Raw genomic sequence first — 23,358 nt, forward strand, 5'->3', positions numbered from 1 at the left:
CATCTATATCCGACTCAGCCCGATAATTTAACAGGGTTTAATCTCACATTTTAGATATAATCAATATCCAATACTGAATTTTCATATAATCACATAATTACACATATATTCATTTCAACTCAATAACCAGTTCATTCAATATATATATATATCTACTAATTCAATTCATTCAATCAATTATCAAAATATCATTTACTCATCTCAACACTTACCATATATATTAAATAAAAATTACAACAATTAATAACTAACTTCGGATTATAGAAATATAAATAGAAAATTCCGAACTCTTTCTCGTCGATTTTATCTTTTCCCTTTTTAGTTGAGGGTTCCGAAACGACATTAGCATTTGAACTTGGAAACTTTTGAAAGCCGTTCGTCTCTTTCTTTCTCCCTTTTCTTTCTTTTTCTTTCTGTTTCGTTTCTATCTTTCTTTCTTTATTTTTTTTTATTTACTTATTATAATATATAATATATATATACTTAATAGTTAAGATTTAATATTATAATATTATTATATATATTTTAACTTTGAATTTTATAAAATATACACATTATGACGGCTCATTTTAAGACAATGACATAATTGCTTCTTTAGTCCCTTTAATTTTTCTTTAATCTATAATTCAACTTTTATCCTTTAAGCAATTTAATCCTTATACCTAATTATTCTTAATTCTAGCAAATTCACTTAATAAAACTTAATTAATTACACAACTAGCTTCCTAAATATTTATTCTAAATATTTACGAGTCCGATTTACGAGAAAGAGTCCTGGAATGTACCTTTTATTTTAATTTGATCCTTTTAATTAATTTACCATCAAAACGTTAAAATTTCTTAACAAAAATTTAATACCATCTTAATGACACTCCATAAATATTTACGACTCAGTTTATAAAAATAAAGTCTCAATACATTATTTTCTAAAACCACTTGAACTTAGTAAATCACTTATATAATATAAATTATCAAATCAAAACCTTTTAAAAATCACATTTGACTCGTAAATATTAAATAATAATATTTACGAATTTACTCGTCGGATTTAGTGGCCTCGAAACTACTGTTTCCAATACCACTAAAAAACGAGCTGTTATAAGGTGTCACCAATCATAATGGCGTGACCCATTAAAATATTAAACTTTTTTTACATAATTTTTTTCCAAAAAAAATAGGGTTGTGCCGCCTATGCATCACCCTCCACCCCACAAACAACCTATTTTCGTATATAATTGGGCATACATACCATTTTCGAATTTAATTTTTTATTTTATAATATTGGTGTAAAAAAGCCACGACCTAATGATCAGTGGTAGAACTTAGTAGAGACCTAGGGCCATGGCCTCTTAGTAAAATTTTAATTTAGGCCATTTATAATTTATAAAATTTTAAATTAGTAAAGATAATATTACATTTTAAGCCCAAAAATAATAAAAAAAATTGAGTTATCCTTTAAAAATGATAAAAATATAGACTATTAAAACGATAAACTTACATTTTTATTATCTTAAAATATATAATTTAATTTCAACCCTAAAATTTTTTTTAGCTCCACCGCTACCAATTACTAACACACCTTCAAGTAACTCTCTTCTACTAGATGATGGACACCCGACGGTGCATGCCCGACACACATGCACCACCATCGATCTCAAATTGTTGCCTAATAAGCGAAATAACAATTTGAGACTTTTAAGTATTACTTTTATTTATTTATTTTCCATATTTTCCTTAATTGCTTGCAAAAGTGCATGGAAAATCTTGTTCTATTGTATAAAGCACCCTGGGTCCAAACATCGGCATATGGGATGCTGAGCTTTTTGGTCAATTTTGATCTGTTTTAGACTATTTGTATTAAAGGAAGAAAAAAACAGCAAAAATCGATAAACCCAACCCAACTAACTGATCAAATTCAGTTCGTTTATTTCAGTTATATCTTTAATTTCAGTTTAGTTAATGTAAAATTTTCGGTTATTGTCATAAAAAAAAAGCTGATACAATAAAATGCACATCCCTACCTAAAACATAAAAGGATAAATTAGATCCAAAGTTACTAAACTATAAATAAATTTACATTTTGGTCACTCCGTAATACTCATTGCTCGATGATCGCCGGGTCCGAACTACATGATCCACATTTATTGTTGGAGCAACTACAACAAACTTCAATATAATTCAATCATTCCAGCATGCTAATTAGTATAAAACACTTCTCCATTATGATATAAAATCGTTTTTGAGTTTTATATGAGCTTACGAGAGCTCTTTTGCTAACCCGAGGTTAGTTAAAGACTTAAAAGAAAAAATTTCAAAATCTGCGAGTTGACGTCATAACGTTATAGCTTTCACGTTGCGATATCATCAGTCAGTGCATTACGTTGCGACTTCAGAAATCTCAATGTTGCGACGTTACTCACTGTCGATCTATGTCGTGACGTTAGAGACTTGTGGTCGCAATGTCACCCTGTTTTGGCAAAAATCACATTGGTACACATTCAATGTTTTTAAATCCCTACTTTTATTTTTAAAAATATAGTCATATACTTTTTTGAATTTAAATATTCAAGTCCATTTATTATTATGGTTAAAAATTTCTATTAAATTCTTTAATGTAATATTTTAAAATTAAAAAAATCACTCGATTATCATGTATTATTAAAATAACATTTAAAATATTATTATGATTTTTTTCTCAACACCTATTCAAATTTGTCATGATAAAATAATATTTTTATCGCTTAAATTATCTCCAACAATTATCCCATAAATTCTTCCGAAGCAAAATCCCCCATTAATTTCAAATACATTTAAAAAGATAAAAATAAGAATTAAGTATTTTCAACACTTCAAAGCTCTCTTCTTCTTCTCCTACGAGTAGATGATGATGATTCTACGGGCACGTAATGCTTGCATAACTAGATTAAAACACAAGATATTTAAATATTAAAAATGTTAACACAAAATCTTTGATTGTTTGAATAGAAAATGGGGCAGATGGTCAAAGTTTTCAATAATCTCTATCAAAGACTTGAGGAAATATATTAGTTGATTAATACATCCAGGAAATGTAGAAAATCAAAATCCGAGCTAATCCAATTGAAGAGCCCGAAGTATTCATGGCTAGATTCCTTGCAGGTTTGAACCATGAGATTGTAAATATAGTTGAATTGCAACACTATCTTGAAATTGAAATGCTTCAAACTGTTATCACTATTGGTAAGTAATTGAAATTTAAAAGGGCAACTAGATTGTTTAATAGAAGAGATGAAAGGTTTAAGCCAAATGAGCCTACAGATCCATCCAAAGATAGAAGTATGCCTAATACATTTCGTGGTTTTACTTGTAATAAATCTTCTCAAAGTTTCACCAGAAAACTTAAACACATATCTTACTACAAGCTCCAAGGAAGGGGCCATTATGCTATAAAATGCCCCCATTAATGTCTTTAGTGAGATCCAAGAAAATGGTGAAGTTGATTTTTGAGTATGATAGGGAAGACGAGTTTGATAAAGAGTCTCCTTTAGAACTAATGATGATGTTGCTGATGATACTATTGATGAGTATGAATAACAGACTCTTGTTGCTAGAACAACTTAGTGTCCAAGAGCAGAGAGATAACATCTTCTATAGAAGTGCTTCATTAATGGACAATCGAGTGGTAGTTGCAGCAAAATAATCAGTTAATGAGAGCTTTATGTTTAAAAAAAAAGTTATCTATTATGAATTTATACAATTATAATTTTGAAGTTTGTTCCTTATAAACCATTTAGTGTTATCTCATACAAAAAATTAATAATTAATGAAATGATCACAATTTCAAATTTAAATATTAATAATATCTGTCTGCTAAAAATTTAAAATTATATATAGTTATCATTTCATAGATTCATTACTATAATTTCATCCATAAATTAGTAAATATTAACAACTTTCTTATATCAAATTTTATTATAAAGAAATCAATTTAAAAGTATGGAATTTAATTATCAAAATTGTTGATTAACAAACTAATTTTAATTATATACATATATTTCTATGGCATACTTAAACGGAGAAAATATATTAATTTGAAATTGAATTAATTAAATTTTCATATTTAATTTTTATTAATTTTAAAGTAAATCAATAAGATGTTAACTCGTCTCTTGAATATTAAGTAATTTATGTTTAAATAAATAATAATATTGCATATTTAGATAATTTATATACTAATACTAAAAATTCTATCACACACATATGCTTGTGGAAATCATGGATTTAGAGTAGAGATACTTGTTTAAAATATACAATAAACAATAAAATATATAGTGTAACACTAACTCAATAAAAACTTAAATAATAATATAGATAATACATTTGAATGAGTATATGTCACCCTTAGCTCAGATTGCAATTTTTCAAAAATCTTTTATTTCATAAAACAACAAATATTATTTTCAAAGTATTTATTTCCTTCTATATTTTGATAAAAATAGAAAAAAAAATTATAGAGAAATGAATCTAAAACACCTTAATTTTCATTCTTTCTACTAATTCAACCAAAGCCATAATTATGCCAATTTATTAGATTTAAACATTAGTCAATTTAAAAGTCACTTATACTTATTTTTTGATACAAAACTTCAGCGGGTTCTTCTTAAATACCGCAGGATGCTCCTATCCAACACTTTGATCAGTTCACAATCAAGTATAAACCGCAGTGCTCTACTTCTGGAAATACTCCTTTTAATTTACCCATACATTCTTAATCATTTAAATTTAATCCAAATCCACCTGTACACAAAGACACAGATATATGCTTTTTACAGTTTAACTGGACACTGAAATCATCATCTGCTATTATTATTACAAAACATTCCACCAAAAATTAGAGTTCTAATTAGGGAGAAAGGAAGAAATTCCTTAAAAACCTTGCTAGCTATATGACATGAACAACAATAATAATAATGCTTTTTAAGGGTAAAAGTAGTTATAATTTAAGTGGAGGCCAAACCAAAACTCATCTTAAACTTGTAATACTTGGTTATTATACTACAAATAAGAAATTTTGAGGATATGAAGGAGTTGGCTTGCCAGGCAGTTCTTCTGCTGTCACTATTGCAAACCAATCTCTGCTTCAATACCGTTTATTTCCGTTTCCTTCGCAATCCCATCCGGGATTTCGCATATCTGGATTGATCATTAAGCAAAACCTAAGAACACAGTAGAAGAAATGCAATGCAATTGAAAATGTATAATGCTGATAATCAAAGGATACTCCAAGCGCATGCCGTCTCCGGCTGGTGATGAGTATAGAATTGTCCCTTGCAGAGAGTTGATTGCACCAGTTGAACAAGCAGTATCCTATAAACAGCATTGCATGTTAAGATTGTAAGTTAGCTTCTTTATAGGTAAAGAAAAAAAATACTCATTCATCACTCCTACTTGCAATGCTAAGAGAAGCGGAGATCATTTGTTCATGCAAATTACAGAGGTTCACAAATTAATGAGCTTTATGCATTCAAACGCCGTATGTCAAAAACCGGAACTTAAATCTGGCCCAAATCACATAGATTGAAAATTGGTCTCACTTCTTCACAACAGCCAACAAAAGGAAAAAAGATGGCCTTTCCGAAAATACACAAAGCCTATCCCTTAAGCCATAACTAGATGAAGTATAACACTTGAGCACCTTGCACATTAAGCTAGAACAAGTGCATTATTCTTATTTATCAAATAGAACTGCTAGTTTTTTCTCAAGTATTTTAGAGAGAGAGAGAGAGAAACGAAGCAAACAAAGAAGCGAATAGACACAACATAGAAACAAGAGAGGAATTACGTACCTGGAAATCAACAAATGCAACTGGAGCTCCATACGTACTCTGCATTTTCAACTTCAGAAACCCAGAGCATCTGACAGAAGAAACAGAAAGTTATACACAATGAGCATATTTTATATGGCAAACTATCTCCTTACCTTGAAAATACTTGAATTAGTTCCTCTTCTGTACAACTTGCCCCTAGATTAGCCACAAAAAGTGTCGGACATGGGCTAGCACTCTGCAAAAGTGAGAGACTGAAGAATTATTTTGCTAATGTATATGAGAAAAAAGGGCACTCTAATAATACTTTACCTAACAAGTTAAGTTTCATTGATAAGATTCACTAAATGATTGAAAAATGCAACCTTTTACTGAACACTTAGTTTGTTTCTCTTCAGGGTTTATTTATTAACAGGCTCAAATTATTTCAATTGCAACCATGATTTGTTAGTCCGGGTTTATCCTTCTACACTAGAATTCTTTCAGGAGCCCTATGGGCTGCCAAGAAGAAGAAAATGGGGTGATAACAAACTAGGTAACAGTGCTATGAACGTGCCAGCTAAATTTACATCTAAATGAAAGATCTGATAACTATTATTTCCTAGGTAGGATGCTTGGTGACAAAAAAACAAATGACATTTTAACCAGGAAAGATCTAGAGAATGTTCCCCATAAAATCCCAAACAAAAGGAAAAAAATACATGGCAACTCACTGATGTATTTTTATTCACAAGTTCAAGCAAAAAGATAGAAGCATTTTACCGATTTCATAGCTGTGGACTCAGCATTGGCATCAACATTTCCCAAACTGAACGGTTGCAAAAAAAAAAAAAGTATTAGAGAAGCAAAAATCTCAAAAGAAAATCCTTTACTTCAACACTGGGGAGCAGGGCATGAGCCCTAGATCTTTCATTTAAAGTAAACTATGATGTGCTAAGTCATCTAGAAGCAATCACTTCCAAGGAATAAAAATGTGCTCAAGTAGTGCAGATGACCTTTGTGCAGGTGGATAACCAATCATGCTGTAAGCAGAATTACCCATTCCAGACACGTGAACGCTTCCAAAACCTGCTAGTGTCCAAGCGTGTAAAACATGTGCAATGTGAGCTTTAGGCGAATGTGTCCTCCATGTGAGTAACTAATTTATACTTCAAGTGTAACATCATATGGACAATAGACAACATGGATTGAGTAACTTAACCACATCAACCAGCAATGAAACACAAAGCTTAAAAGATTGTGGGAACACAAAAAAGTCCAAGCAGAATTCTAGGAGATTATCTTACACGAATCACTGGTAGACCTCGAAAATGATCCCCTCGATTTCTTATTAGAGCCAGTCCATTCTTCATCTATTTGCCATAACCAAACCAAGTATACATTATTCACTATTCAGGTTCAAATTGTTTCAAACATACAGATGATCATATTGCTGAAAATTAAATTAAAAACAAGAAACAGAACAGGCATCAACCTGTTCTAGGGTGCTTTGATCGGGAATTTGATTTCGCAAAATCAATGAACAAAGTTGATCCTTTCTCAAGATCAAACACCATTCCCTGTAAAACAAGGTGCCAAAAGATGGGGCTCTCAACCGATTTCTAAAAGAATTTCCAATGCCAATTTGGTACTTATAAACAAATTCAACTATTCAAAAAATTACCATAATAATTAATCATTTATAATAAAAGTTACGAGTTCGGAGTAGAAATTCCAAATATGATAAAAGCATAGAAGTTCTTACATTAAGCGCCTGCATCGCGGCGAGCGCAGACTGTTGGTCGGAGAAGACAGCAAAAGCGAACGGCTACAACAACCCCAACCATACAATGTCAACGATTATAAAAAATGAGATTCTTAGAATTAATTTGAGAACAGAGGACCTGAGAATTTTGGCAGGTATTGGGGCTCCGAAGATGAGATGATTCATAACCGGGAAATTCGCGGAAAATATTGTAAATCTCGCGGGGCTTAATGTCTTCGGGAAGGCCGGCGATGAAGAGGGTCCGAACGGAGTCATGAGAAGAATAAGCAGCGAGGTGAGGAAGGGAATATGAGGCGAAAGGGGGTGGTGGGGGCAGCGGAGGTTGTTGGTGGGGGATGTAGGAGTGGTAATGGAGGGGAGGGGCAGCAGCACCAGGAGGAGGAGGAGGTGGAGGCGGCGGCGTCACAGCAGGTGGAGGGGTTTGGTAGTAAGGGTAGTGAGGAGGGAGAAGGGCTGAGGGTGGAGGATAGTAGGCAGCCATGTCGTCCATAGCTTTTTTCTTTTGGTCAAATGGCACCGGCCATTGTTAATGTTATTCCCTGTGTTTGTGTCCTAATAATAATAATAATCCAATTAACTAAATTCTTTTTTAGATCTAAGCAGCAGAAAGACAATGTTGGATGTCTCAAATGTTTAATATATGAACTCCTATGCCTTAAAATTACAAGTAAAACCATATTCCAATCTTTATTATTAGTTCATGGATCCCACTTAAACCATGAACTTTTATTATCTTCTTAATGTTTAATTTAGTTTATTTCATAAATTTTATTTATGTTTTAGTGTTAATTAATTTTAATTTATTTAATTAAGTTTAATTGTTAATTTCAGTATATTAAGGAATATAAATTTATGTTTAATTAAGATGAATGTGGTAAATATTTATTTTGAATATTATTTAGATGAGTAAGTTGAAACATGATTTAATTTGATAAAATTGAAGGATTAAATTGTAAAATTTGTAAATTTTAATTCTAAGGGTTTGAGTAGTGAAATCTGAAACATTGAATAGTAACTAAATTATATGATTATGGAATATGAAAATTTGAAAAGTTAAGCATGAAATAGTAATGTTTGAAACAATAGGGTTAAATTGTAAACATTTCTAAACTTGAGTTTTAGGACTAATTTACATTGTTTGAGATTTTACAATTTTGAAAATAGAATATGAAAGCTTAATTGTTCAAAAATCAATGGCTATTTTTGAAAATTTTATTTGTAAGGACTAAATTATAAAACCTAGAAATTTTAGAAAAGGGAATATTTTATAAAATTGTACAAAACGAGGTTTAGGACTGAATCGTAGAATAAGAAAATCTATTTTTGAGGAATTAAATTGTAGACTAGTAAAAATTTGGATTTTTTGGATTAAATTGTAAAAAATATAAAATTAGAATATAAGAGATTGTTTTCTTTGACAGTGAGGAGAACTTCTCTTTTGTTGCTCTGAAAGCTTCCCTTTTTTGTTTCTTTGACAATGAAGATAGTGAACAGAGCCTTATCAGTTTGAAAAATATCTTACGGAAAAAAATTTAGTTAGACATTTTTCTTAATTTTTTTGATTTTATCCTTTTTTGGAGAATAATTTCCGTAAAAAATAAAAATATTTTACTGAAAAATATTTACATGTAAACAAATTGACCTTAAATAAAATAATTCTAAAATTATTAAATGTTAACATACTACACTTATTTAAATAAGTCCTTATACTATTTTTGTAGCTAAATAAACAGAATCTAATCTATAATTTTAGCATTTGAATATTAACAAAAAAATATTTACATTTTGTAAATAATTTAATAAAAATTAATTTATCAAGGTGAGACTCGAATTTAACATCCCACAATATTTATAAAGATAATATTATAAAGAAAAATTGTAGATGATAGACTAATTTTAAGAAGTTAAATAAAAATAAACATATCCATGAGTTGAGCAACTTTCTTGATTTAATAGGTTTGGTTCAAACTCGGGTAAGGATTTTCAAACTTCAAACCAGCCTAGCTAGGCCTAGTTTTAATTTTAAAATTAAATAAAAGAAATTTAAATTTAAATTTTATTATAAAATATATTATAATTACTATGAGGAATAATATAATTTCTAGTCTTTAAACTTGACAACAACTAAACCCACTTTGATATTTGAACTTAACAAGTAGATTTATTTTAACCACTAAACTTAAAAAATATAAAAATTTGCTAACATGCACCTCTAATATTGTGCGACATTATTATTTAAAAATTAAAACAAAAAATTCAAGTTATAACATACAATCTCAAAATATTACATAACCAAGTCAATGGTTAAACTAATCAAATCATTATATCGCAATTCAATCGACTCGATGAGTTCAATTAGTAGACCAACAAAAGATATTAAATAAAAAATTTATTAAATCGATTTAAACTATTCATCTACTAATTTTTAATTTTTATTAATTTTGAGTGAATTTCAAGTTAATTGATTTTACCTTTGGCTTGAGCAACCGATACAATCTTGTCGCAAACACACTACCAAATTTAAAGATTACCAAATTCATGTAAAAGAGTAGAGGAACCTAAATACCAAGTTCATCCCTTACTAGTAATTTTAAAATATTTCAATAATACTTGACAGTTAAACTGACCAACGTGCAGGCTATAAACACAAGTGAACCCCATAAAAGGACAGGATCGTACAAATGCTAAACACTAATAGAAAACCAATTTCGAGTACTAAAAGCTATTGGCATATTTATTTGAGACATTGGTGGATGCTCTGCTGAAACAAAGAGTCTGAAAGAAAAGCAAGCCTCACTTTGGAGCTATCAGTCTAGTAGTATAAAATTAGAAACAACCATTAATCCGAATCCGATGAGAGTTGAAATACCAATGCTGGTTCATACAGTTTATATAGATTACCAAATACCCAAGGAAGCATATTTTCTCTTAGCAAAAGCCAAGTCTAGCAATATACATGAGGCAAGCAGCCAACCCAGCCGGCATTTTACCAGCAATTTCATGGAAAGTCTTAGTTACTATTTTTTAATAACAACAGACTAGACCAGAGGTGGGTACTGCTTGGCTTGCTGGCGAACCCTTCTCTTATATTCATTAGCATCCTGCATATACCAAAACAAGATTATGCTTGTCATTCTTTGATTTTGATTACAATAATCCAAAACCTCATTCAATCATGTTTAAAACACCCAAATTTAATGAACTAAAAATACAGTTGCCCCCAATTTCAGGAAGTTTTGAAGTCTTCGCAAAATCTCAACTTAAAAAATATACCTGGATGAAGAGGTGATACCCTTCAGTTTGAGCAGGATCAGCAGGGTTTGGAGCATCCAGAAGATCTTGGATTCCAATAAGAATCTGCTTCACAGTTATGGCTGGTCTCCAACCCTATGTACAACATAAGAATGGCATGAAAATTCAGGTTGTATAGACTGAAATACAACTATTCAAACACGTAACCATTATTGAAGAGGAGGAGATACGTACACTATCCTCATTTAGGATTGAAAGGCAAACAGTACCAGATGGATAAACATTTGGGTGGAAAAAGCCCTGGGGAAATTTACACTTTGGAGGCTTGCTGGGATAATCTTCACTGAAATGGAGCGTGAGCGGGAAGTAGCCACCCTCCCAATCAGTCTGTAACATAGATGATGCAAGGAGTTAAGCTATCCAAACATTAAAAGAAACACAGCTACAACTATTCAAACATGCACACTTTCTTTAAATACTCCTCTCTATATATTGGCACAACACTCTCATGAGTCCTTTTAATCAAATATTTGACTTTCTAAACATGATTTTTTTAAGAAAAAGAAGCATTTTGACGACTTTAATAAATGCTCCAGATAAAATTACAAGCATCCAGATATCACACCTTCAAGCTTGTCCATATAAAGAACAAAAACTCAGATCTGAATAGTAACGACAGATAGATAGAACGAATTGGGCAAAAATAATATTGAGAGGAATTGAATAAAAGTTGCAGACATCATTCAAGAAATTAATATATAAGGCAAATAAGGAAACCGACAACCAAAATTTCAGAGGTGCAATATCATTACAAGATCAAAACCAATACCACAAAGCTGTCACTCTTCAAGTTAAATAACAACCACCAATGCTGCAAAGAAAATCTAAAACTTGCAGCACAAACTTGTTAGCGCTCAATCTGTCTGCAACATACAAATAGTCAAAAACCTCATGACTTAAAATTCTAGAAAAGGCTGTTTGAAGCGCCATGCTACTTGTTGAAATTGTTGATGCCTTAAGAAGCAAGCAGTGAGCTACTAAATCCCAAAATCTTTCTCCTGGTAATATCTAGAAATACCCATGCTTTAAATGGTGATCCACTTTCCAAGGTTAAGAGACAACAAAAATACATATTTTTATCACCACCAGATGAATTTCAGGAAAATACAATAATGGTCAATAACGCAAATGAATCTACATTAACACAAAATAACAATGATGAATGCAACCTAATTCTAACCAACACCCCACACCAGGTTAATTACTGAATAACTAACAAAGGACAAGAACTTCGATCTATGTTGGTGAACCACCAAATAAAAACAGCCAAAAATGATAGGAAAATGGACTGTCAGGATATGCAATTCAGTTAAAACATGCCTCTGTGTGCTTGTGTACTAAAGCAAAGAAAAGAGAAAGAGAAAGCTAGAGCTTCAGCAACCATTAGAACTCCTGAAACAGAAAGGAAGGAGAAATGTAAGAATAGCTGAGATACTCATAACAGCTTTAGACAAGAGGGAAGTGCAGAGGAATTAAAACTGATAGCAATTAGTTTAAAGCACCTTATGATAACAGAACTCTTGTCTAGGGGCCACGAATGCCACATAACCATTCTATAACCCATTAAAATAAGGATAACAGTACCAAGTTGTGAGAATCTGAGAAACAACTAATATATTGCCAGGCTTCCAGTCCACAAGTCCTTGTTCACAACATGATTGATAAAATCATGTAAAGCTGACTAGTATAAAAAATCTACATACTGTAACATACTGACCATCAATAGATGATTGTTTAAATATAACGAAAACTTACTTTATAAAAGCCTAAAATCCATTATTCCTTCCCCTTTTTATGTACCCAAAAGAAAAAGAAAAACCATATTAAATTGTCAGCACACAGACTTCAATATCCATCCATGTTTACTATCAATCACCATTTTCCTAAAATTCTCGAGAAAAAATAAAAAAGAAAATAACATATGATGTAACCCACAAATATATGAAAAACTTGTTTAGGCTCGGCATTCTGAATGCGAGCTAGTCATACAAACCACGCATATACCATATGCACCATAATAGAAAGAAATATTCCTATTATCCTATATGGAAAGCACAGCACTCAATTTAATCCAGAATTATCAATATCTTTGCTAGTCCATGTTTTAACCCAATAAAATCACATAAAACTTGGGTTCATTTACATCAATCAGCAGCGCCCTCTCTCTTTAAAGGAAAAAAAACCTCTCTAAGGCCAAAATGAAGAAACGAACCCTAAAATCTTAAAATCTATAAACAGCACAACAGCATCCACGTCCAAAGAAATAAGAGAAAATAATTGACGAACCAAACTCAACAAGCAGAATACATTAAACTTTACCGACGATAATGAAAAAGAAAAATACAGAAATTAAATAGAAGTTCTTCGACTTACTCCTGCTTTACCAGGGATCGTGCAATGCCACACCATCAAATTGACCGTTCCATCAGGCAACGTCTCTGGTTTCGCAACAAAACCCTAAAATTTCAACAACAAAAAAATCAAACAAATAAAAAAAAATTAAAACATGAAACCCAGAAAAAAAGAAACAAGAGCAGGGAAACAAACTCCACGGACATGGGGATGGTTCTTCCTCCATGCCTTACGTTCCTCGGCGAGTCGACCACGCGCTATTCCTCCCGACATCTCTCTCTCTCTCTCTCTTTTTCTCTGTGTCTTGTCTTTCAGATTCCGGCCTTCTCTTTCTCTCTCTAAAACCCTCACCCAAATGTTCTTTCTTCCCCTTTCTTAAATAATTGTTTTTTTTTGGTTTAATTTTAATAATAAAGAATATTATATTAAAAAAAAAAGGGCGTTGATGGAATCGACTTTTCCATTTTCAATTTCTCTTGGTCGTCTAAAATAAAAAGAAAATAATAAAATATTAATTATTTTGGTCTTCCGGTTGTGCCCTTGATGAAGAGAGGAGTCGTTGCGCCGAGTTGACCAAGAGAGAAACGTGCGGTTAAGATTTGATCTGGTGGGGGTGGGTCCCAATCCCAAGGGGTACCTTCGTTGCTTTTAGATATATGTATATTTAGGTTGGATTAATTAATCTTTGGCTTTAAAAAGTTTAAATACAAAAAAGTCAATGAATTAGCTGTTGTATTATATTCCGGCGTGAAATCCACGCCACTATACTCCTCGCCAGTCACGTGCCTTCTTTTATTGGGCCACGCATAGAGCTTGAGCCCATTATTGGATCCATTAAAGCCCGAGGTTGTTTCAAATTTCAATTGCCAACCACTTAATTGGTTGACCAAATTCCAAGATGGTAGTGTTATGATTATCAACAACCTCATTTAATTATTAAAAATGTTTTAATCTTTACTTGCTTGTTAAACGCAAATAGCCTTTTTTTTTAGGATTATATATATTTAACTCTCATTTAATCTGAAAAAGCTTTCTATTTGTAGTTGCTCCAATTTAATATTTAAATTATTGTTATAACAAAGCAGCTTATGACAAAGTGAAGTAATAAGCAAAGTATGAGAGAATAAAGATCAACTTCGGATTCATTAATTCTACTTTGTAAAGCCTTGCTCAGGGAACGGTTATATATACTAATTAAATTGAATTACCTATTGACTTAAAACCAATTTACTCTTATAACAATAGATAATTGCAGCTCAATATTGAATCTAACTTTTACAATCATTCTTCCAAATTATCCTCAAATGCAAAATCTTGAAAACTCTTTAAGTAATACTTCAATCAAAATAGTAAAAGAATACACAATAAAGCAATCGAAAAAGACACTCTAAAAACTATGTCACAATGTGCGACTAACCTACTTATTTATACTTCTTCGAGAGTCATTCTAGTCAAAATCAGATAAGATTTTATCTTCAATTTAATAGTTGATTTTAACAAATAGCTTATTTTGAGTCCCATAAAACTCTTCATAGTACAACTTCTCAATAGCTTCAAACTTTCTTAAAGTATAATGATAAAGTCTTTCAACAAATAAAATTGTAACACCCTAAATCTATCTCTATTATCGGATTATAGTTATGGAGCATTACGGTACAATAGCAGAACCTTTAATTTCAAAAAAAAAGTAATTATTCAATTTATGTATAAATTCCAACATCTCATCTTAATCGTAGCAACATACACATTTAGGCCTTAAATCGAGCCTTCGGGCCCTAAAAATAATTTGCGAACAATTAGGGATCAATTTGAAATAAATTAGAAAATTTTGGAAAAACATGAAAATTTTGGAAACAGGGGTCACACGGCAGTGTGACATAGTCTAGACAGTGTGGACATTCGAAGTCTGGACACAACCATGTCCCAACTTGTATACCCGCCCATTTGGTTATTCGAAATAGGGTCACACAGTCATGTCGCAGATTTTGTGCTCAACCGTGTGTATATTCGAAGTTGGGTTACACGACTGTGTCGCAAGACATGTCTCAAACCGTGTGAAACCTGCACTTAAAAAAATAAAGACACACGACCGTCGAGTAGACCGTGTGCGACACATGACCGTGTGACAGCCCGTGTCCTAGGCCGTGTGTCCCAAATTAGCCCCTAAAACAAGCCATTACAACTCTTATTCTTGCCTAACAAGGTACACTATTTGCACATACATTTCTATGATCAAAACACTCTTCAAACTCATTCAAAATATACCAAATTAAGTAACCTATAAATTCTAACCAATATGCTATTCAAAGGCACCACAATCATAACAATTTCATACATTCAATGCTACATTATAACCTAAACATCATTACCATATTCACACATTATGAAACCACTCTAAACATATATGAATAAGTCACATTTTTTTAATGCATTTAAAAGTGACCCAAAGACATAACATACATATACATTTACAAGCCAAAACAAAACATGTACCAACCAAACTAAAGTCTTATATACAACTAAGTTCAAACAAGGCCAAAACCTACCATAAGTTCTTACTAAACCAACATACCTATTACATAAAATTCCTATACATGCCATTCATTACCAAAAGATGAAATATCCAAAAACTACCAAAATGAACGATGAATAGTGTGATAGAGCTCCAATAGAAATTCAACTGAACAAGCTTTCTGAATCTACAAGACAGAGCAACAAAATATCACGTAAGTGAACGATGCTTAGTAAGTTCGTATAAAAGAACTAAAACTTACCAAATAACAATTCCATGATTAACCATTCAAGCATTGTTAAATTCATATATGCATAATTCCTCCTATATACACCATTTCACAATTAGCAAATAAATACATATTGAAAGTACATAACTCATTATATGTGCCATATCATGCATAAGGTCTCAAAATTAATATCATCAAAACATAATCAAGCATCTTCTTTCTCAATTCAACAAAATACATAATTATTTCAAAACATATACAAACCTTTACCAAATGGTTCATTCCATGATTCCCTTTTCCATACATCCTTTTCATTTAATATCATTTTTAGATATATCCTTTTCAACTTTTCATGTGTTATCCCTTTCAGGTAATTTCCTTTTCAACCTTTTCATGTGTTATTCTTTTCGGGTAACTTCCTTTTCAACCTTTTCAAGAATTTGGAAGAATCGAATGAAATGCCATTGTGTCTTTCAACCATGGTCTTTTCCTTTTCAAATATAATATCATGAGATATTACAATCCCGATCCTTTCTCCGATACAATTCAAAGCAATCTAAAAAAATATTACATAATTGCATATACAGAGAAAACCATCAATTAATCTTATAAATTCAAATGTAAAATTAGAAAATAAGATATGAACTTCCTTTGATAAAACAGTTGTAAAAACGAGGCTGATATTTAGTTCACCATTTTAGCTTTTCCTCGATCTAAGCCTAGTTGATTAGTATCTCGATCTAAATATGAATTTCATTCAATTAAGCATTTCAAATAGCTTAAAACAACCAATTTCCAACTTATAACCCCTTTCACTATAAATTATAAATTTACTTCTAACGTTTTATCTTTTATACAATTTAGTTCTTAACCCTTAACTTGCAATTTCACCACTTTTCCAACCAAAACCATGCTAACTAATTTTACTAGAGTTTCCATACAATCCAAATTTACCTAAATTTCACATTAGTATCATTGGATTTTACACTTTCAACAATTTAATCCCTAGTACTCAAAATCACTAAAATCTTTTAACAAAATAAGCTCATTCATCAATCAAACTTAAATTTCTATCAAACATCTTCACAAACACATCAAATTAATTCATGGCAAGTCCCTCAACCTTTAAAAATTTTACAAATTAACCCCCGAACTAGTTAGATTAAGCTAATACAAACTTAAAAACACAAAAATTACTAAGAATAAGTAAGAATTACTTACCATGCAAGCTAAAATCTCTTAGCCGAACCAAAACTCTAACAATGGTGTTTTTCTCCCTTTAATTTCGGTGATAGCACTAGGAAGATGACAACTCTCATTTTGTTTGTTTTGTTTTATTTTTTACTTTTCCAAATTACCACTTTAACCTTAATTATTTTAACTAACAAATAATAACACGAGTTCAACATTAGGTATGATATAATTACCAACTAAGTCCATAAATTTTCATTTTCAAAGCCACTTAATCCATTTATTTACTAAAACTCATCTTTTGCGTCTTTTACAGTTGGTCATTTTTATCTAATTAACTATTTAAATCTAAAAAATTCTTAACGAAACTTTAATAAGACTCTAATAATTACTTGTAAACTTTAAATAAATATTAAAATTCTAGCTCGCTCATTGGATTTATGGTTTCAAAATTATTGTTTTTGCCATCACTGAAAATGAGTTGTTACAGAAACTTTCCTCTTTCCTTTTCTAAGAAAATCAATGTATAATAAATGATCATACCATACTCTAGCAATGGAATTCTCTTTAGTAATATTTCAAAACTAAATCACATGAGTCAAATATGTAATGAAAATTTTGACTTATCAAAATTAGATGTTTTATTTGTTGTTCAAACACTAAAAAAAAAAACAAGATAATAAGGTGGACAGTCAAAGTTCCTAAAAATATCAATTAATACAGGTGACAAAATTTATATTAACGTTATTTTGAAAATAAAAATTATATTTAAAGGAAATCCCCCTTTTAACACTTAAATCATTTCTATGTATTTGAAGATATTGAATCCACACTAGTACGAAGATGAGGTTTTAAGTAGCATCCAATTGGCCTAGAAAAAGATCCCTTTTTGCGTAAGGATTCTTGACCAAAAATAATATCAATCCAAGTGTTATGATTTTAGGGATAATTTATTTTTTCAATTTAATGATGTGATCGCGAATGGGACATTTCCAACTGCGTTACTTGCTTAAAAATAAGAATAGGTCATAACTTCTTGACCCTCCGTTGCTAACAAGATTCAAAATGTTTCTCTCAATCTTGAAGCTTCTTTTTAGCGGATACAATTTATTCAAATTTCAAAACTAATCTTCTCCCATTATTTTTTTATTTTTAAAAATTGACTTAATGCTTTTGCATTTAATCTTGAAATAATTGTGGAAGGTAGTTAGAAGGCATATTCTTGACATTTTTGGGTCTTAAGAAAAATAATAAAATGGGATTTTAGGTTTATTAAAAGTTAGAGAAAATTTTTTAAGTCTTTTAAAAGTTAGTAAAAAAATTTATTGGACCATTAAAAGTTAAAAAATCTTTTTTAGGCCCCTTAAAAACTAAAAAAGAAAATATTTTAGACCCCTTTTAACTTTGAACACTAAGCAACCACACCTCCTGACGACCCTCAAGATTGGGCCTAGACAATTGTTAAAACCTATGCTTGATTTGAATATTTAAATTTTAGAATTACATTTCTATGTTTAAATTTCGAAAATAATATTTATTTGATTATTTTATATAATCAATAGTATTAAGATTCATTAATATTTGGTTAATCTTAATAAAATTTCAATGCTCATATTGTGATAAATTTGTCCTTACATTTCATAATTTTAATCAATTTTTACCCTTCAAATTGTCTATTAAATATATCGAATTTTAAATTACTCATATTCCAGTGCCCTATAGGATCTACTAATCTTTTTGCTTCCTTCTTAACTGAAAATGCTTCTTGCTAGATGCATTTTTGTCCAACAGTAATTTTTCTAACGGTCAAAAAATTCAACAGCTAGAACCCAATGGCTAGTTTAATTTTTTTTTTCTAATAGCTAGTTTATTTACTATATATCCCCAACTCATTTTCTTTTTTCTTTTTCATTCAAATCTTATTCTCTCAATCCTATTCATCTATTCTCTCTATTCTCTCAATTCCCTTAACTATTTTATTCTCAATTTTTTCATTCAATTTCTCTCAAATTCTTCTTGTCTCGATATTATATTTTGTATTTCTTTGTTTTTCATAAATTTAAAAATGGCAATTTCTCTTATGCGTTTGGATCATAAACACATTTCCAACGTCCAATTACAAACGGTATGAAAACATTATTACATTTTTTATTTTAATTAATGTAATTATTAAATTGTTAATATTATTAATTTTTTAATTTTTTTATGTTTATATAATTAGACCGAAGAATCGAATTATTGAGATGTATATACACAATTTAAGTGCGAGGGCATCGCGTGTCATTGAACAACACTTGCAAGAGGCGAGATTCTTGCATGTGTCTCCTATGCTCAGGGGGACTAAATTGGAGCCCACACTTATAAGCACTTTGTTGGAAAGATGGAAATCTGAGACACACATTTCATCTTCTGTGCAGTGAGTGTACAATTACACTTGAGGATGTAGCATTACAACTTGGTTTATCGATTGATGGGTCTATCATTACGGGGGTAGTACACATTGGCGATTGGAGCGCAATTTGCTACTAACTATTAGACAAGGTGCCAAACAAGTTTAGTGGTAGCCGGATAGAAATGAAATGGTTAGAAGACAATTTCTCACATCTCGACAACTCCTCTAGTGCAATTAAAAGACAATTATTCGCGTGAGCATTCATATTGAGGTTAATCGAGGGTCTTCTAATGCTAGATAAATCTCGAAATCTGGTACATTTAATGTGGCTCCTACAACTAGTCGACTTAAAAGAAGCCAGGTGACTTAGTTGAGGATCAACTATGTTGGTAACATTGTACCTGTAACACCTCAAACCCGGCCTAGACATTATGGCTGAATCTGGCGATGTCACATGATAGTGCTTTAGAAATCGTAGTGACGTTAAGACCATTTCTCCATTTGTACCACTTTTCATTACCTTATGCTAATTTCAAAAACGTGTCATTTGTTTGCAATCATTATCCATTTTCAAAACGTTATACTTTGCGGAAGCTTTTAAAATAGTTTGCGAATTTGTGTGTATTTTGATAAAATGTTTGTTTGTATTGAAAACTCGAGTTTTCCTACTAATAGCAGTAAAACCATAAACGTTACAAATCCCAAATTTAAACAAAATACATAATGGCCATAATTACGTTAAAATTTCCCAAATAAAAATTAAAACCATGATAAGTATAAACCATAAATTTATCGTGAGGCAGTAGCAGTGGTCACTGTCAAGTCCTCCGCTGCACCGATCCGTCTAACACTGAGGATTACCTGGACAGATAAAATAGAAAAGGGTGAGTTTCACAACTCAGTGTGTAATCCCCACAGATATCAAACGTACAAAGTAATCACCAGAAATCAAAAATCACAGACTGGGCCGGAGCCCATTACAGAAACAGTTTGGGCCTTAGCCCACTCGGATGCAGAATCAAATATATATATATATATATATATAATAGGGCCTTTACCCAATCAAATACAAAGTCAGAAATATATTAAGGCCTTAGCCCAATCAGATACAAAATGCAGAATCGAATACCAGAATCCTACCCACCAGCCTCTACATACCATCTCCGTCCAGCCCTACACACCATGTGGGGATATAATCAACCCACTCATCCCTACCCAACATATTGTACCGAAATGCGACACATAAACAGAATAATATAGCAGAGTTGCCAGATAACAAGCTTAAAGCCTTTCAGACACTTCATCCAAAATATAATCAACCTTCCCCAATGCAATGTAACATACCAAATATGACATGCAACATGCAAATAACCAAGCATACATTCACTTCAGTACAAATATCATGCTCAGTCAGACACCATATAATCAGATCACATAAAAGGTGTCTAAGTAACGCTTATCGACCCTACAATAGGACTACAGTCGACTTGGGTGATCCGTGTAACCTTGCAGATCATTTTAAAAAAAATAGGCTCACATACCTATTTGGCCTGCCTGTAGGGGCACACATGCCCATGTGGCCCACACGGCCCAATAGGTCTAACCCGTATGTCGCACACGGCCTTGTCCGGCCATCACACGGGTGTGTCACTTGTGCACAGCCTAGCTCGTCGATCACACGATCGTGTTGTGGCTCACAGCCTCACACACGACCTACCACACGGTCGTATGACATCAAAAGAATCATTTTTTGACTTTTTTCGATTCTCGTTTTCTGTGTTTCCAAGTTCACACTTGTACTGTTTTCGATGCGTAAGCACTCTAGAGCCTTCAGAAACCTATAATTGACATTCCAGAGCCAAATTTTAGTGTTAAAGCGAATCTTAAATGAAGCTAAACTGAGATATTAAACTCAAAACCTTCATCCTTCTTACCTTCACTTGAGTGATAGCGTATCCACACCGCTTCAACGTTAATTGATACACTCCAGCCTTTAACGTTCTCCCATGAAATAGTAGACCAAGTCATCAAAAACCCATAAACCAAATTTACACTATAGTTACGAAAGACTTACCAACAATGCACGAGAGAGTAACGGAGAAGACGAAGACTAGAGGTTGGTAACAGAAATTAAAACAGTAGATGGGGACGGCAGCAAAATAAAAGTGGCGTGAGAATAGAGAAAAGAGAAACTGAAAATTTGGTGTTTTTTTGAAAGAAAAGATTGATCAGAAAAGAAAAAACGTTAATCCCGAAAACCACATCCCCTAATTCTCTCTACCAAATCCCCAGTACTTAGAATTCCATTGCCACTCAAATTCCTCCCCATAATCGTACAAAAATAAAGCCAAAGTAGGGAATCAAACTTAGGACCTCATTCAATGAAACACTCTACTTAACCACCAGACCAGAAAGCCCATTCTGATATCATTTTACAAACAATAACTTAAAAGCCTACCGACCCCAGTGAGAGCTTTATTCATAAAAGTGCCAAAATTTACCCAAGTTGTGACTTGAACTTGGGACCTCCTACACACACCCAGAACACATAATCACTGAAGCAGACAGACAATTGTATAAACTAATTTCAGAAACACATATAGATATTTTTGTGCTGCAAAATCACATAAGCTGGAATTAAAAAAATTTGGGGCGTTACAACTCTACCCCCTAGAAGAAAATTTCATCCTCAAAATTTTACCTAATCAGAAAAGGTGAGAATACTGCTGACGCATCAAGTCCTCCAGCTCCCAAGTGCCCTCCTCAGTGCTATGATTCCGCCACAACACTTTTATTAAGGGGATAGACTTCCATTGTAGAACTTTAATGTCGTGATTTAGAATCTGTACTAGCTCATCCTCAAACGTCAGATCTGGTCTAACCTCAATGTCCTCCACCGAAATAATATGCGTGGGATCAGAGTGGTAGCATATCAACATCGAAACTTGAAAAACATCATGAATGCGATCCAACTCTAGAGGTAGTTCCAACAGATATGCGATTGGCCCCACTCGTTTCAGAATACGGTAAGACCTAATAAACCTAGGGCTCAGCTTGCCTTTGTGACTAAACCTCAGTACTTTATTCCATGGTGAGACCTTGCGATAAATGAAGTCCTCCACAGAATACTCTATCTTTCGACGCATCAGATCTGCATACGACTTTTTTCTATCAGATACCGCTTTCAGTCGATCTCAAATCAATCTAACTTTATCCTCGGTATCAGAAACCAGTTCAGGACCTAGAACACGTCGCTCGCCCAACTCAGTCTAACATGAAGGAGTGTGACACCTACGACTATATAATGCCTCGTAAGGTGCCATCTGTATGCTAGACTGATAGCTATTGTTATAAGCAAACTCTGCTAGTGGTAGGTAATCCTCCCAACTACCTCGGAAATCAATCACGCAACTCCTCAACATGTCCTCTAATATCTGGATCACCCTCTCAGATTGACCATCGATCTGAGGATGGAACACAATACTGAAGACCAACCTTGTATCCATAGCTTCATGTAGCTTCTTCCAGAATCGAGACATGTAGCAAGAATCCCTATAAAAAATGATCGAAACCGGTACCTCACGCAGTCTCACTATCTCAGACACATATAGTTTAGCCAGTTTCTGCAGAGAGTAGTCAGTACGCACCGATATGAAGTAGGCGGACTTGGTCAACCAATCTACTATAACCCACACTGAATCTTTCTTAGTGGGTGTAAGGGACAACCTACTAACGAAGTCCATAGTCACTCTCTGGCTGTATCAAAACAGGAGCCTCAGTCAATATAGTTTTGAGCTTCTC

General features: G+C 32.3%; 3 protein-coding genes across 3 annotated transcripts; all 3 read right to left on the minus strand.

Annotated features, from left to right (window-relative positions):
• Nucleotides 1-4,726: 4,726 nt before the first annotated feature.
• Nucleotides 4,727-8,242, minus strand: LOC108471213 (RNA-binding protein L). Its single transcript, XM_017772828.2, has 10 exons — nucleotides 7,688-8,242; nucleotides 7,549-7,611; nucleotides 7,279-7,363; nucleotides 7,091-7,156; nucleotides 6,800-6,872; nucleotides 6,567-6,612; nucleotides 5,960-6,042; nucleotides 5,826-5,895; nucleotides 5,261-5,346; nucleotides 4,727-5,172 (listed from the first exon to the last, which is right to left on the minus strand). The coding sequence occupies exons 1-10, from the start codon at nucleotides 8,057-8,059 to the stop codon at nucleotides 5,130-5,132; spliced, it is 987 nt and encodes a 328-aa protein (XP_017628317.1). The 5' UTR covers nucleotides 8,060-8,242; the 3' UTR covers nucleotides 4,727-5,129.
• Nucleotides 8,243-10,366: 2,124 nt separating this feature from the next.
• LOC108474073 (SUMO-conjugating enzyme SCE1) lies at nucleotides 10,367-13,714 on the minus strand. The gene is made up of 5 exons (XM_017775966.2): nucleotides 13,438-13,714; nucleotides 13,255-13,338; nucleotides 11,056-11,208; nucleotides 10,843-10,956; nucleotides 10,367-10,670 (listed from the first exon to the last, which is right to left on the minus strand). The coding sequence occupies exons 1-5, from the start codon at nucleotides 13,504-13,506 to the stop codon at nucleotides 10,608-10,610; spliced, it is 483 nt and encodes a 160-aa protein (XP_017631455.1). The 5' UTR covers nucleotides 13,507-13,714; the 3' UTR covers nucleotides 10,367-10,607.
• An 8,548-nt stretch (nucleotides 13,715-22,262) lies between these two features.
• LOC108471322 (uncharacterized) lies at nucleotides 22,263-22,703 on the minus strand. The gene has a single exon (XM_017772958.1). It carries the CDS (start codon nucleotides 22,701-22,703, stop codon nucleotides 22,263-22,265), a length of 441 nt encoding a protein of 146 aa, XP_017628447.1.
• Between the last annotated feature and the right edge of the window lie 655 nt (nucleotides 22,704-23,358).

Source organism: Gossypium arboreum, chromosome 11 (assembly GCF_025698485.1).
Source record: "Gossypium arboreum isolate Shixiya-1 chromosome 11, ASM2569848v2, whole genome shotgun sequence".
NCBI lineage: Eukaryota > Viridiplantae > Streptophyta > Magnoliopsida > Malvales > Malvaceae > Gossypium > Gossypium arboreum.

Coding starts and splice junctions, on each gene's coding strand:
- LOC108474073 (XM_017775966.2), bottom strand. CDS start 13,506: ATGTCGGGAGGAATAGCGCGTGGTCGACTCGCCGAGGAACGTAAGGCA. Junction 11,209..13,254: donor CGATCCCTGGTAAAGCAGGA/GTAAGTCGAAGA, acceptor TCTATGTTACAG/ACTGATTGGGAGGGTGGCTA. Junction 10,957..11,055: donor CAATCCTAAATGAGGATAGT/GTACGTATCTCC, acceptor TGTTGTACATAG/GGTTGGAGACCAGCCATAAC.
- LOC108471322 (XM_017772958.1), bottom strand. CDS start 22,703: ATGCGTCGAAAGATAGAGTATTCTGTGGAGGACTTCATTTATCGCAAG.
- LOC108471213 (XM_017772828.2), bottom strand. CDS start 8,059: ATGGACGACATGGCTGCCTACTATCCTCCACCCTCAGCCCTTCTCCCT. Junction 7,157..7,278: donor ATCAAAGCACCCTAGAACAG/GTTGATGCCTGT, acceptor TATGGCAAATAG/ATGAAGAATGGACTGGCTCT. Junction 5,896..5,959: donor CTAATTCAAGTATTTTCAAG/GTAAGGAGATAG, acceptor TTCTTCTGTCAG/ATGCTCTGGGTTTCTGAAGT.